Source organism: Loxodonta africana, chromosome 20, assembly GCF_030014295.1.
Source record: "Loxodonta africana isolate mLoxAfr1 chromosome 20, mLoxAfr1.hap2, whole genome shotgun sequence".
In the NCBI taxonomy this organism is placed as follows: Eukaryota; Metazoa; Chordata; class Mammalia; order Proboscidea; family Elephantidae; genus Loxodonta; species Loxodonta africana.
Genome location: NC_087361.1, coordinates 72,242,872 through 72,258,416, shown reverse-complemented (window position 1 = coordinate 72,258,416; position 15,545 = coordinate 72,242,872). Strand labels below are relative to the sequence as shown.

General features: G+C 40.1%; 1 protein-coding gene across 1 annotated transcript in view; it reads right to left on the bottom strand.

The window, feature by feature from the left end:
* KLHL12 (kelch like family member 12) overlaps window positions 1-11,522 on the bottom strand; it is a 33,077-nt gene extending 21,555 nt beyond the window's left edge. Inside the window, exons 1-4 of the mRNA XM_003410233.4 lie at window positions 11,356-11,522; window positions 9,328-9,567; window positions 4,953-5,106; window positions 3,449-3,666 (exon numbers count right to left, since the gene is read on the bottom strand). Of these exons, the coding sequence (XP_003410281.1) occupies window positions 3,449-3,666; window positions 4,953-5,106; window positions 9,328-9,522 (567 nt within the window). The 5' untranslated portion in view covers window positions 9,523-9,567; window positions 11,356-11,522. The remainder of the gene's footprint in view (window positions 1-3,448; window positions 3,667-4,952; window positions 5,107-9,327; window positions 9,568-11,355) is intronic.
* Window positions 11,523-15,545: the final 4,023 nt, after the last annotated feature.

Genomic DNA, 15,545 nt, shown 5'->3' with positions numbered 1-15,545 from the left:
AAAGAGTAGTCCTAGGCGGACAGAAAAGCACCTGCAAAGACCCTAGGGCTGCATAGTTCAATATAGTAGCCACCAGTCACATGTGGTTATTTACAGTTAAATTAATTAAAATTAAAAATTCAGTGTCTCAGTAGCACAAGCCGCATTTCAAGTACTCAATAGCTACATATGGCTATAGGCTATCAAATTAGACAACACAGATGTAGATCATTTCCATCCTCACAGAAATGTCCTAGTGGATAGCACCGCCCTAAAGCAAAACAGAAGTGACAGCTGAGAAAATGATCAAGGTTAGTGTAGTAGAACGAAGGAGGGAGGGGCAAGGGTGGCAAAAGATGAAGTTGGAGGGGTAAGCAAGGGCCAGATCACAGAGGGCGTTATAAGACTGGAGTTTACCCTAAGAGCAACTAGAAAACATTAAAATGTTTTGAGCATGCTAGTGACATGATCATAATATCCTGGCTGCCATTGGTAGAACAGTTGGAAGGATCAAGAGCGGGGAGACCAGTTAGGAGGCTACTCTGGTACACTAGGCAAGAGATAATGCTGCTTAGACTATAGTTATGGCAGTGATGACGGACAGAAGTATATGCACTGGAGAAATACTTGGGTGGTAAAAGTAATGTAGCATACAGATGGATCAGACGCAGAGGAGGGTACAGAAGTGTCCATGAGGTTTTTAACACTTTCTTTTAAAGGTAAGAATGGTAAGCTCAAAGTTCTAAGCAACTGCATGCTAAGCTCTAACGTTTTCTAGGTTTAAATTAGCTATGTCAATTATGAGCAGAGATCCTTGATTTAACTGAAGACAGAAACTGTAATTGCAGAAAAACAGCTAAACTAGGAGAAAAAAAAAAAAAAAACAAAACCCATATAACATTCATGTTTAACCACAGGGAAAAATGCATTTTTTCCATAACAAATTTTCAGGGAGAATTCTCCTATGTATCAGACACTGGCATTCTTATTTAACGGTCTGTAAATTTTATACTAAGTACTAATATTATCTGCATTTTATAGAAAAAGAAACTGAAGATTAGTGGTTAGGTAACTTATCTAATGTCACAAAGCCAAGATTCAAAGCCCACGTTGTTTTAACTCATATGATATACTGCTTCCCATTGTTTTAAGTACTATTGTTTTGAATAAGAGGAAGCTTTAGTTAGTAACTGGGAGTCAGACTTCTGGTTTCTATATCTAGCTGGTCAATGCAACAGAAAAAATATGTCATTTGCTGTTTTTTCAGAAAAAAAAAAAAAAAACCAAGGACAGTTTGACCAACACTTATGGAAGGCCCCACAAAATGGTTCTCAAACAGTTTCTCATCACAGCTTCTGAATAAGATGGCTAGTTATTGGCTCTCTCTGTTCCATTTAGTTTTACTGTAGATAGTTCTGAAGTAAATGACTTCTGTTACTGCCTCCTCATTTGGGCAGTCAGAAGCAAACTGACTAGGTAATCAGCTCACAGTTTAGGGGTTAAGAGACCAGACCCTGAAGCCAGACTGAATCCTGGCTCTCCCACTTACTAGGTGTAGTATGGTAGAGTTAACTTCCACGCCTCAGTTTCCTTCTCTGATAAATGGAGACAGTCATGAGAATCATATAAAATAATCTCTATAAAATACCAGAAATAGCACCATCAGCATGTAAGCCCCAGGGTCCAGGGATTTTTAAATATGTTTTGTTCACAATTGTCATGCTCCTCTGGAACTATCTGGGCACACAGAAAGTGTTCGATAAACACTTGATAAACGAACCGATAATAAATGCCGAGCGTCAGCTATTTTATTCTCATGTACAGAGAACTTCAAGTCATGGTGTCGATTTTATTCACTATACTTTCTAATATATGGAAAAGTCAAGAAAAATCAAGATATTCTAGCGAATTATCAGTTCTCAAGTCTGCATTTGTACACTTTGGCCATGCCTGGCCTTTTAGTGAGAGGATAGTGCATCACGAGGGTAAAAACAAAGACTAGCTAATACTGCAGCTCAGCAGCATTTGTAAGAGCAGCTTCTCGGAGGTGACAGGATTGCTCCTTTTTACATGGGAACAATGTCACCAATGAGCCCTAAACAATTTTCTCTCAGAAAAGTCACTAGGGAAAGGTGTAAAGAAAAAGTTGGCTCAAATGTGACAAGATGTATGGAAATTACAAAAACAAAAGTGGGAATTAAAAAAAAAATTGATAAGAAATTTATGTAAGACCTGTTATTATACTACATAAAACTCCTGGGTTTTACAAAATAAATCAGGTAGTAATCATTTGGTTTACAAAAGAGTCTATTTATATTATAGGATTTCTTTAACAAATTCCCCCTCAAGGACTTAGAATATTAATCAAGCTTTGATTCTTTCTAATACACCTCTTGTTTAAATTAAGGCATTTACCTGTAGAGGTGCCACTAACTTCCAGGAATCTATTAATTTAAAATCTGGTTTTTATTATTGAGGAGACACACAAAAAAATGAACTCTCAAGCCTTTCTAGAAAATCTAATTCCTCCTAACTGGGGGAAATAAAACCCAGCAGGTGGACTTTTATCCTACCACGTGACTCTGCTAGGAATTTTCTAGAAACTACTACTAACTTAAACAACCGGGTCACCAAAGATAAAAGGCATATGAAAGCCCTATCTTGGACTTCTCACTACAATTCTTAGCCTGATGACAAGCCCAAATGCAGTAAAAACTCTGCTAACCTACTGGTACTATGATTCAAACTCAGGACTAAGATTCTTCCTGCTGGGTTAAGTCACTGAACACTGGCCTGAGCACAGGTAGTCCCCTCTGCTGGGTGAGGTACTACTCCTCTAACACCCAGTTTGCACGTCCCTTCCTTCCATCCTCCTTGCACCTCCACAAGCACTGAGGATCCGGCCCTGCTGACACAGATCATCACCTCCAACCTCTTGTCCCTTGCTTTTTGATCCACTCCAGGCAGAGGTTTACTTTTCTCTCTTCTGTGCAATCTCCTTACCTTACACAGGCATTGCTATTACTCTCATAATCTATTATAATAACTTTTTGCTTATATGTTTGTTTCTACTACTACATTTGTGAATTCTCTGAAAGCAGGAACTGTCTTATTCATTTTTAGATCCTAGCACCTGTTATAAAAGGAGATATTCTCAATAAGTATCTGTAAAATGAGTGAATGGGTAACAGAGAAGTACCATAGACATCTACTTCCATTTCCAGTTTTTGCTTATTCTACACTGTTAGAAAGTGATTGTTAACCACTGGGATCATACATTTCATAGAGGAAAATGGCTAACTCCTTCTCTATAAATATGCAAATAAATTTGGCCTGTAATTTCAGGAGGGTCAATGGCTCCTTTGGAGCCAATACAGATGCTGGATTAAGAAGCCCTGCAAGGAGACACAGTAACTCCACCCTGCTTTGCAACTTTTCAAACAGCCCAGTCTTGGAGCCACATCTGTACCTGGATTTCATCACACTTGATTAGCTTTTCCACCTCTCCTTGACTTAGAAGAATGAATTCTTCATGCTGTACCACTTCGGGGAAATGCTTCTGGCTAAAGACCTCAGCTGCTTGCATCAAGTCAACACAATTGTGAGTTTCAGCAAAATCTCTGATACCCAGGCAATTTGAAGGGTCCAACTGACTTTCTAAGAACTCACAGCAGGCTTGCTTCACACCTAGGACAAACACAGTGAATATTTCAGGATACTTGTCAGGTGTTGAATTGGTTTATATTCTCAGATCTCAACATTTTCTCAATACAGTATCAAGAACTCTGGCTCAACACCTAAGAACCAGATTAGAAATTTTATGCTTAAGCAGTTCAAATCCTACTTGTATTTTATATGCTATATGATCTTCAGCAAGTCCTTTATACCTGTCTCTGCTTCATCTTTAAAATGAGCATAGTAGCAAGACCAATTCCTTTCAGGGACACTGGCACAATGACAGGGAGAGCCCTGGTGGTGTAGTGATTAAGCATCTGGCTGTTAACCAAAGGGTCAGCAGCTGGAACCCACCAGCTGCTCCTTGGGAGAAAGATGTGGCAATCTGCTTCAGTAAGATTATAGCCTTGGAAACCCTATGGGGCAGTTCTACTGTCCTATAGGGTCGCTGTGGGTCTGAATTAACTCAATGGCAATGGGTTTGGTTTAGCTTTGGGCACAATTAAACAAAAATGCATATAAAACTCTTGGGAATCAAGCTAAAAAACCAATTACTAACTTAGCATAACATGCCTCGTTTTTACTCTATGTGAAAACTCACCAAAAAACTCCAGTGAAGGAAAACAGAAGGTATTAATTACAGCGTCATGTTTCTCTAATTGAAAAGTTCAGAGTACAAACTTAATTTCATAACTATGCACTAATGTAAAAGCTTCACACTGTTTCAATCATGCATATATAAAAACTGAAATTAATAAAAACTAGAGGTTAAGAAAGACAGGAGTGGGAACCAAAAGGGGGGCTACCTCCAGTGCTGTGAAAACTTCATATTCTCATTCTTGTACATCACTTTTAATAATATTTTTGAAGAGATAATTTACATGGCTCAAAATTAAAAGATACAAAAGGGTTTACCATGAAAAGCCCCCCTAGCTTCCCTAGCCTCCCAGCCACCTAGTTCCCATCCATGCAGGTAATGAACAGTATCAGCATCTTTTGTTTTCTTCCAGGGCTACTGTGTACAAATCTGTAAGAAAGCGCAGATATTATCCCTTCCTCCACTTTTTAAAACACGAAAAGGTGTAAATGCTTTTTTCTAAAGAGTCAAATACGTTTGGAGAGGTTCCCTTACGTTGCTATTGACATCTGATCTTCTATTGCTCAGGAAGACAAAAGCCAGGGGAAACACGAGTGCCCAAGTCTGTCTCCAAGATTTTCACGATTAGGTTTACATTATTAATTTTAAAGATTTCCAGGGCTCTTTTGGCATGAACAATAGAAGCCTCTAATGTCTGTACCTTTCAGTTGAAGCAGACAGGCTGCAGGGAGCAGCTCTTGTACATTCTCCACCGTCACATGCACTGTTTCTGTGTACACGAAGTCCAAGAGTATTTCCATGGTAGAAGCAGTTAAACCCTGGATATCAACATAAGGCTTCCCCTTCTCAGAAAGCTGCAAATGCAAAGGGGAGAAAATAATGGTAGGTAGAATTTCAAATTCCAAAAGAGAAAGGCAGACTCTCACATCCAAGAGCTTGAACAAATGTTAATAATATTAATTGAATATACATCTTTAAAAAATTATGGTCTATTTTACTTGATTTGCACAAAGCAAATAAGGTGTATATTTTTATTATTTTTATGTGTATACAGCTTTTCAATGATGGGGAGGTGGTCCCAAATGGAGGGTGGGGTGTGCACCAGGAGTACATGGTGAGGTGACAACTTCCTGGAATATCAATTTTACCAGTGAGGAAATTAAAACATTGCTTTCACATTAAAAAAAACATAGATGTATTACGGAACAGAATGCAAATTCCATGAACGTACCACTAGGGCTCATGAACATTCAAGGTAAAACACAAAGGAATTTCATGCTTATAGAGGACCCTGTGAGTTATGCTCCTCGGCCCCCCAGGAGTACCCAGTCCCTCTCATCTGCCCTTAGACTACATCTGGTAGAGACAGGAAGGAACATGTGGACCATTCTAAGGAGTCTTCTGCTGTAACACTTAAAAAAAAAACTCACTGCCATCGAGTTGATTCTGACTCATAGTGACCCCACAGGACAGTGCAGAACCGCCCCATGGGGTTTCCAAGGAGTGGCTGGTGGATACGAATTGCCTACCTTTTGTTTAGCAGACTGAGCTCATAACCACTGTGCCACCAGGGCTCCACTGTAACACTGCAGAAACACAACTGAACTGTCTGATACTTTTTCAAAATATTGAGTTAACTCTAGCTTTTGATTATGGAATTGTAGGTGGTATTTTTATTCTTTGAAACCCTGGTTATGTAGTGGTTAAGAGCTACAGCTGCTAACCAAAAGGTCGGCAGTTTGAATGCACCAGGTGCTCCCTGGAAGCCCTATGGGGCAGTTCTACTTTGTCCTCCAGGGTCACTATGAGTTGGAATCAACTCGATGGCATTTTTTTTTTTTTTTTAATATTTAGTCTAGGATATATTTTTACAGTTACAAGTGTTGATGAGGCCAGATAATAACTGTTTAGCTCAGGGTGGAAATCTTAAATTTTTACAGGGCAGTAAACTATTTGAAAACTGATTACCTTATGAAAATTTTACTAGATCTTAATCTTAGTTTAGAAATTCTTATTACTCATAAAACTTCATCACGCCTCTGTGATGTTAAGGTTGTGTGTCAACTTGGCTGGGCTATGATTCTCAGCAGTTTGGCAGTTAGGTGCTGATGTAGTTATCCTCCATTTTCTGATATAATGTAATCACTTCCCTGATGTGATCTGATGTGATCAGCCAATCAGTTATAAGGAGAGTTTCCTTGGAGGTGTGGCCTACATTCAATATATATGGACATTCTGGCAAAGCTTGCTGGCTTTTGCTTGCTCTCAATCCTGCATCCGGCTTATCTGACCTCCGGTTCTTGGGACTTGAGCCGGCAGCCTGCTGTACGGCCTGCCAATCTTGGGATTTATTAGCCTCTGCAGCCTGAGAGCCAGTGGCCAGCCACCTGATCTGCTGATCCTGAGTTCCTCAGCCCCTGCAGCTACATGAGTCAGGAGAAGCCTCCAGTCTGATGCCTGACCCACAGACTTGGGACTTGCCAGCCTCTATAACCATGTGAGCCATTTCCTTGCGATAAATCTCTCTCTCTATATATATATACATGTATACACTTTGTTGTTATGCTTTTCTGGAGAAGCCAGCCTAAGACAACCTCCATTACAAAATAAATGGCTTTATCACCTTTGATTCTTTCATTAGCCCAGAGTAATTGTCAAAAAGCATTGTCTACGAAAGCCAAAAACAAAATCAATCCCTAATACTACAAAAAAGTCACTAGTACATTATTTAGGAAAAAACATACTAGATTTTTTAAATAATTACTATCCCAACACATGAAATATATTCACTACTAATGACCCTGGAATACATGAGTACATTTATTCTAGAAGTTTCTCATTCAATAATTAAACTGTATTTCCATAAGCCAAATAGTTTAAATATGGGAAGGATTTTAGTATGTAATAACTTAGAACAAGTACAATACCATTTCACATTCATATTTTGCTTTACAATTTTTCAGAGTGTTTCTTATTTACTGTTATTTTGTTTGATTTTCACAGCAACCTGGTAAGAAATGAAGAATTCGAAGAAGTTTGTGACTCAACCAAGGTCACTTAACTAGTAAGAGATAACAGACAAAACCCAAGTCCTTTAACTTCAGTCCTGTGATCTTTCAATTGGACCACATGTGAGGAGCATTTCAGAGTTGGAATAGAACTCTGAAACCTTCTAGTTCGATCACTTTATTTTATAGATTAACACAATGAAGTCAGATGGTTGCCAGGGTTCATACAGAATTGCTAAGATTGTTGAACCCAGAATCCAGGTCTCTAGATCCACTCCTTAACCTTCTACTGTTAAAAATAAAAACAAAATCATCTGGCATTTTCTTGCCCAATGTCAGTTTTTTAAGAAAAACTATAAAATAATCACCAATGAGAAAAGAGAGAATTCTCTTAGATAACTCCATACTAATTTCTAAATGTGTAGAAAAAGGATGAAATTTCTAATTTTCTTCAAGCTGACAAAGAACAGGATGCACAATACATAATTAGCAGTCCACACTCCTAGTCCATTAGTATTTCATGCTCACCAGATGCTGGGTGACACTCTCCTACCCAGTTAAATGCCAACTACTTTGGATGCTCTTGTGCAGATATCGTGGAGCACAGTATAGGATGAGGATCTGTAATGTCATGTTACACAAGACCGTTTTAAAATTAGTCTGGTTAGAATGATTTGTCAGGTTCCTATGTTCTCCTAATAGCCATGTGACAGAGCATCATAAATTATTATGGTTTTAGAGTCAGATCATAGAACATAAAAATCCATATTTCAAAGGCTAAGGAGGCACAGGAGTTAAACACTATTTTGGCTTTAGCATAAAAAAATTTAGAATTAAACCCACTTTTACCACTTATAAGCCATGTGACTTTAGTAAGTCACATCTGAGACTTTATTTCTTTATGTGTAAAATAAGATGGTTAACACCTACCCCTAGGGTGAATGAGATATGTATAACAATCACCTACCACAGTACATGGCCCATAATAGGTAGTTATTTTCATTATGACAATACCAACCTTTCCTATTCAGATCCAGTAGCAACATCTTCATTAAGGTAACAGAATTAACTGAATATTGATGCTTAATAAGATTTCTTAAAAAGTGGTATTATGATGAAATATTTCAGGTATACATAAAGGACATAATAAACACTGGTGTATCAAGCACTCAGCTTAAGAAATCAAGATAATTTACTTAAATCTATTTTTCAAATCAGACATAGGATCTTGAAAAACAAAAAAGTTGCAGCCCTCACCTGTGTTCAACTTTCTAAGACTACCTCACAATATATTCAACAACCTTATTCTACTATTCAAGTGTTTTGCCAAGCAATTACTAAATAGTCTTCAGTCTTAATACTTTGTGAGCGCTGCCGTTTTTCTTGTCAAGACGACCTTTTCCTAACTCCTTCTGTTAACTGTGTCCACTCCAGAGTCAGCATCTTTTTCCAAGTTACACTCCATAATCCTATATAACCATTCATGAAATCTTCTTCCTCTCATTTGAAATTACCCTAAATCTATACTGGTAGAATGAATACTGATTTTCTTCACATACTGTTAAGAGGAATGGGATGAGGACTGAATCCCACTCCTCTTCTTTCCTTCCCTTCTCCCTACCCCTTGGTCAAACCAAAAGCCAAACCCATTGCTGTCGAGTCAATTCCCTATAGGGGCGCTATGAGTTGCTACCCCTTGGTAGTGACTTAAAAATACTAAAGTTTAGAAGGAGAAAAACAGGGAAACAACTTTATAAAAAGTACGTTAAAACCCAAGAGCTGACATTTGAGTTTTTTCCTATATGCTAAACACTGTTCTAATCATATTACATGTAATTTCATATGATCTTCACAATAACCACGCTACTATGTATGACTATTATCCCTAGTTTAGAAATGAAGAAACTAAAGCACTCAGGTTAAGTGGCAGATCTTTTCCAGAGCCTTTTTATGTAACCACCACAATAGAGAATTCACTATTATATCAAACCTCTATATTATTCAGCAAAAAGAGACAACTACAAGATTACATGTGTCTCATTTGTGAGGAGATAACTTATTACTTACCTCACTAGTGAACATGGCACAGAAGTAATCACTACAAGCAGCCAGCACAATCCGATGGGCAGGGAAGTCTTTTTGCTCTACTCTCAATGTCACATCACAGAGGGTGTTGCTTTTCCTGAGGGAGTTCATTGAATTGAGGATGGATTTAGCATGAGTATTTGTCATTATGTCTTTGGGGGCCATAATGCCTCCCATTAAGCAATTTGGAGAAAGAACAAGAGTCGTCCTTGGATCCTACAACTAAAACAGAGGCAGACAGAGAGAGAAAAAAAAGAGCATATTTGAAAGACTGAAGGAAACCGAACATATTCAATTAACTTTAAAAATGAAGGAGCTAAGGGGAAGTTTCCTGAAACCCAACCCTCCACCAGTAGAGAGCACTCTTCCTCCTGGCATCACTGCCAAAACACAATCCGGCTACTACTTCAATTAAATGATCTTTTCTTTCTCTGAATTCCAGTATCATTGAGTGCCCTTACCGCTTGACATTATTATCATTAATACTAAACTGTATTGTAAGTAGAAAGATATTATACATGTCCTGCAGGTTTTCACAAAATCGTTGTCTCAAATGATAAAATTCCTTAAAGGTCTGATAACTACCAATATCCACAGGTAGATAAGATTTTAGAGACTGAGGATCCGGTTTTATAGTTCTGCTATCCTAGCAGGTACACAATAAACATTAATTGAATACAAGAAAAACTGTGTTCAACTTAGAGCAAGAATGGCCAGAGATGGTGAAAATGAACTTTTTCTAAAGAGTATGCAAAGAATTATTTATGAAGACCTCCAAATATATCTGGATTTCTTATAATGAAACCTCAAATGAGAATCCAATGTCTACACTGCATAATGAAAACCATGCAAGCTACCTATGGGCTTTCAGTTGATTAATCAATTGAAGCTGTTCAACAGAAGAGTCTGCCTACTCTATATTATTAGTAAACGTCCATCAACATTAAAAAATCAGTATGTGTACTTATTCTTCTATACCCAAAGAGCCTTATTAGAATTATAAACCTATCAGAACTCACTAGCTTTACTGGGATAGCTCATCACTTGCAAAGTTCACTGTATGCAGCTTAAGGAGTACTTTCTTGATTGTTGACAAGTTTTAGTCACACTTTTTTTTTCTTCTAGGGCAATTTCTAGGTAATGAAGTGGGATGGACTAAGACAGCTTATCTTTTTTGAAATCTGTAAGTTTCCGAAATGATCGGGGGGTGGGGGGTGGGGAAATCAATCAGTTGTCTTCTAGACACCACAACTCCCGACCATAACTTTTGCAGAGCAAAAACGAGCTCCTCACTACTTTCCTAAATTCTCATCTACTTCTGTTTATAGTTCGCATATAATTCTGTCAACACTAGATAATCCCTCTAATAGCTCTGCAAGATCCATTTCACAGAGAAGAAGGTGATGCGTCAAACGATGTTTTCAGAAGGATTTTCGTTTACTCAGTTTCAAATCTGGGGATATAAAAAAGGTCTGAACAAATGCCGATTTTATTGTGAAGATGGTGGGGCGGGCGGTTAGTCTATGACTGGGCTTATAATTTTAGTGTAAAAATGACAATAACCCTAAAGCAGCGTGACCTTCCCTCTTTGGGATTCCTGTCCTTCAAGTTATCACCAGGGGAAGTCTCAGCCACATCCCTCACCCTCACCTTTCTGAGGTGACCTATTCTAGAACTTCCGTTAATATCTGAATAGAGAGGTTCCAACACGGGAGATTCGGGGAGGGGGTAAGTTCTGGCTATTCGAGGTGGGAGAAAAGAAAAGGAGGTCTCTTCCCCTGACAGCATCAGGAATAAGGCCGGCACCGTCAGGTGAGGTACCCAAGGGGCGCAGCTCAGGGCGGAGTTGAGAGGAGCGAGCTCGCTGCCAGAAGCCCCCAGTCTTCCTCCTCTCCAGGGCATCTCTCCCATTCCGCCTCGGAAGGAGACGACAGACGGGGCAAGGGCCAAATCCCGGAGCTGAGGGGTAGGAGGAAGAGGGCTGACTGCCGCCCCCTCCGCGCAACTCACCTCCGCTCCCGGGCCCACCCAATCGCTCCGGCCCGTCCCCCGCCCGTGGGGTGGAGTGGGGCGCGGGGCTAGCAGGCGGCTCAAGTGAAGCCGAACCGCCGCCGCCCCGACCCGGAGGCCCTGGAGCCGTCACTGTGATTGTCGCTGTTTTCGTCACCAGGTCCGCGCTAAGTGATGACGTATGCAGCTAAAGGCTCGGCCTCGTCCCACGGGGCTGCGTCACGTGAGGAGGCGGTATCACGTGACCTGAGTCTACCTGGATGTCCGCTTTCAGTGCGTTTGTTCTGCTTGTTTGGTGCTGTGGAGCTGATTGGGACTCATAGCGACCCTATAGGATAGCGTAGAACTGCCACATGGGGTTTATTAGGCTATGATCTTTACAGGAGCAGATCGCTAGGTCCTTTTTCCCCCGTGGATTCTGCTGGTGGGTTTGAACCTCCTGCTTTTTCGATTAGCAGCCAAGCGCTTAACCATTCCGCTGTGAGGGCTCCTTCACTTTAGTGCATTAAAAAAAAAAAAAAAAAAAAAAAAAAAACCGAACCCATTGCGGTGGAGTTGATTCCGACTCATAGCGACACTACAGTGCGTGTAGTGAAGGCGAAAAGGGAAAGGTGGGTGGGCGGGGTGTGGCAGGCAGGTGTGTGTGTGGAGTGGGGTGGGGGTTATGTACAGCTTTTCACTTTGGTGATTGCCGGAGGCTGAGCCCCTTCTTCCTAAGGTGCACAGGCAAGGACAACTGAGAGGATTCAAAAGATTTTTAAGCTCAGAATTTGATTGCAAACATACACATAGACCAACTTAACAGTTTCTACATGTACGGTTCACTGAAATTGATGATATTCTTTGAGTAGCACAGCCATTCTCAGCCCCCTTTTCTGAGTTATTCCTCCTTCATTAATATAAACTCAGTGCCCCCCCAAGTTTCTATCTAATCTTTCAAGATACTGTTGTCTATTTGTTCCCACAAAGATAGTTCTTAAAAGAGCATAATGCTCAAAGCAGACGTTTTTTTTTACTAGTTAAGCTAAACCGTTGTTCAGTTTTAAGGAGAATTCAGGGTACATTTTTGGTTTAAGGTTTAAAATTATCAGTGCTCCATAAAGTTTTCAAGGCTAGGCCTATCTTGGAGGCGCCCCTGGGTGGGTTCCAGTGGTTAATGTTTACACCGTTCAGGGACTCCATATGTGCTTGTATATGTATAAAATGTATATGGAAAGGTATAAAATAAAGTGGTAACTGGTTTCTTTGGGGAGAGGAACCTGGTAGTTGGTGGGGGGGGGTGTGGGCGGGCAGGTGGGTGGAAGATAGTCTCTCTATATCTTGTTGGGCTTTTGTAATTTTGAATCCTGTGAATTAAAAATATGTACAATTTAAATAAAAATCATCCCTTATTTTTGGAGTACAAAAAGACACCTTAATAATATTGCCTAATTCCTGGCTACTAAATCAAGAATTTTTCTAAATATGGGAGGGAACTTAAAAAGATGCTTTCTTTAGAGTATGGCTACTGTTTTCCAGAGAATTAAAGATGGACAAGCAGCTAGCAAGAGTCAACACACTGAGGAAACCGGTTCAGGGTTCTCCTAACTATTTTCTGCAGGGGTACAGTCCTGGCACATATTGGGTCTTTGAATCATGGGTTAACTCTCCTTCCCATACAAGAATGTCTCAGGAAAAGACAACTCTCAGTGCAGTCAGTGAGACAGAGAGAGGCATACTATGCTGACCATGCTATCTCATTGTAATCTGGATTATAGCTATGTTTTTCTCAAAAAAAAAAAAACAAACATGTTTTTCCTCCATGGTCAAAACCAGGACGTGAAATCATATGCCCTGAGGGGTCTTAACCAAGTGACCATCTGCACCCCTGAAAATACATGCACTCAGGAAGAGTGCTGTCTGGGTGCTGTTGCCAACAAAGTATTTTTGCAAGATAACCAAACCCGTTGCTGTCGAATTGATTCCAACTCATAGCCACCCTATAGAACAGAGTAGAACTGCCCCATAGGGTTTCCAAGGAGTGGTTGGTGAATTTGAACAGCCAAGCTCTTAACCACTGAGCCAGCAGGAGGCCTTTGTGACCATGATTTAAGTAAGCATCCTGTGAATTCTCTGTAATCACTAACTACACTATTAGTAATCCGTAACCAGTGTGATTATTACAATATTTATTTTCCTGTAATTGCCTTCGCTGTGGTTTGGTTCCTTTTTTTACCCCATAAGAATACTTGTATAAGGAAACTGCCCTGGGATACCTGGTTCCATTTTCAGTAGGCTATGTAGTTTCCCAATTGCAACTGTTTTTAATTCTTAATAAACCTTTCTGTTTTAACTTGAAGCAGCGTTCAAATTTTTCTCTACAAGAATATTGTTTACAGGCATTTGGATATCTGACCCGATATCCTACAGCCCAAACTTATTCTAAGTTTCTAAGGTCCCTTCTTGAGGGTTGAGTCCTGATAAGGTAAGTCAGTAGCCAGGTCCCATAAATCATCCTGACTTTATGGTTTGGATACCTGTGGTGTTGATTCTGGTGTTCATAGCTATTGAAAGTTTCAATGAGGGAAAACAGGGACTTTGCCTTAAAACTCAAGATCAGGTAGATGAAGGTACAGGTCGAACCTGTAAACCAGTCAGGAAGAATATATTGTATTTTTGCAGGACGCACCTCTCTATTGCCTACAGTGTGTAACGAAGCGAAGGCCCCAGTTACTGCTCTGAAATTCGCTGCTGAATTTGCGCCAAGGCTGAGGCCACACCTCCTGCGAGCTGGTCCCCGCCCCTTACCAGGAACGGCAGAGGTCCTAAAACCCGTTAAGGTAGAGTCGATTCCGACTCATAGCGGAGGTACTAAGGCAGACCCTTTATTGGGAGACTGGCCTCTTGTCATCAGACCTTGGATGAAGGATTTCCAAAAAACCAAGGGCTTGGCTGAACTTTTCTTATACTGCAGGGCAGTCTAGGACGCTTCTCCCAACCTTCCTCTTTCCCTTCTTCACAGGGGTCAGATCTGCATCGCGCGGTCTGCTTTCAGCCTTGTCCTGCTCCCTTATTTTCCTTTACATACACTCGTATAGACATTTACCGTCATAAAATCTTTGCGCATTTAATTATGCCTTGGCGAATGCTTTTCCGGAGATCCAGATTAACACACTCAAGAATTTCTTCAGACATGAAACTAAATGGGCAGCTCCTCTCTGGAGGCGAGATGAGAAGGCAGAAGGGACAGGAGCTGGTTGAATGGACACGGGAAATCTGGCGTGGAAAGGACTGTGCTGTCACAGTATAGGGACAGCAGCTAGGGCCACGTAACATTGTGTGTATAAATTTTTGTATGAGAAACTCACTTGAACTGTAAACATCCATTTAAAGCACCCAACCCCAACCCATTGCCGTGGAGTCGATTCCGACTCATAGCGACCCTATAGGACAGAGTAGAACTGCCCCATAGTTTCCAAGGAGCGCCTGATGGACTTGAACTGTCAACCTTTAGGTTAGCAGTCGTAGCACTTAACTGCTACTCAGCTCCAGTTGGTGACTTCTGCTAACAGTTTCTGAAAGTGTTTCTTTTTTTTTTTAATTTAAAATTGTTCTGTATTAAATGTCAAGTAGATATAACAAACTGTCTTTAGTTTTGCAAATTTCTGAACTTCACGTAAATGCAATCATACCATATGCATTCTTCTGTAAGCTGCTTCCTCCCTCCAACCTTATTTCTGAGATTCAACCATGTTATTGCTTGTCACTGTAATTCATTCATTTTCACTGTTAATGTTTCATTATATGAATAAACCAAGACTTATTTTTCCATTCAACAGCTGTAGGCACTTAGGTTGTCTGCAGTATTTTGTTACTACAAACAGCTGCAATGAACCTTTTGGTATGTTTCTCAAAAAGTGTTTTCACCGTTGTGAACTGTGATCTACTAATGAGTTATGAAAACAATTTAGTGGGTCAGAACCAGCACTTTTTTTTAAATGAAGTAACCTGAGACAGCTATCAGATCCATCTCGTATTGTTTCATGAAATATCTGAATCTTTTAACATGGGCATATACTATATGCGTATCAGCACAGAGTGGTTCTACCAACGTATATGTCTGTACCTGCACCAACACTCAGTATTATTTGGCTTTTTAATTTGCCAATCTGGCTGGTATATCATTGTGGTTTTAATTTAGATTTCCCTAA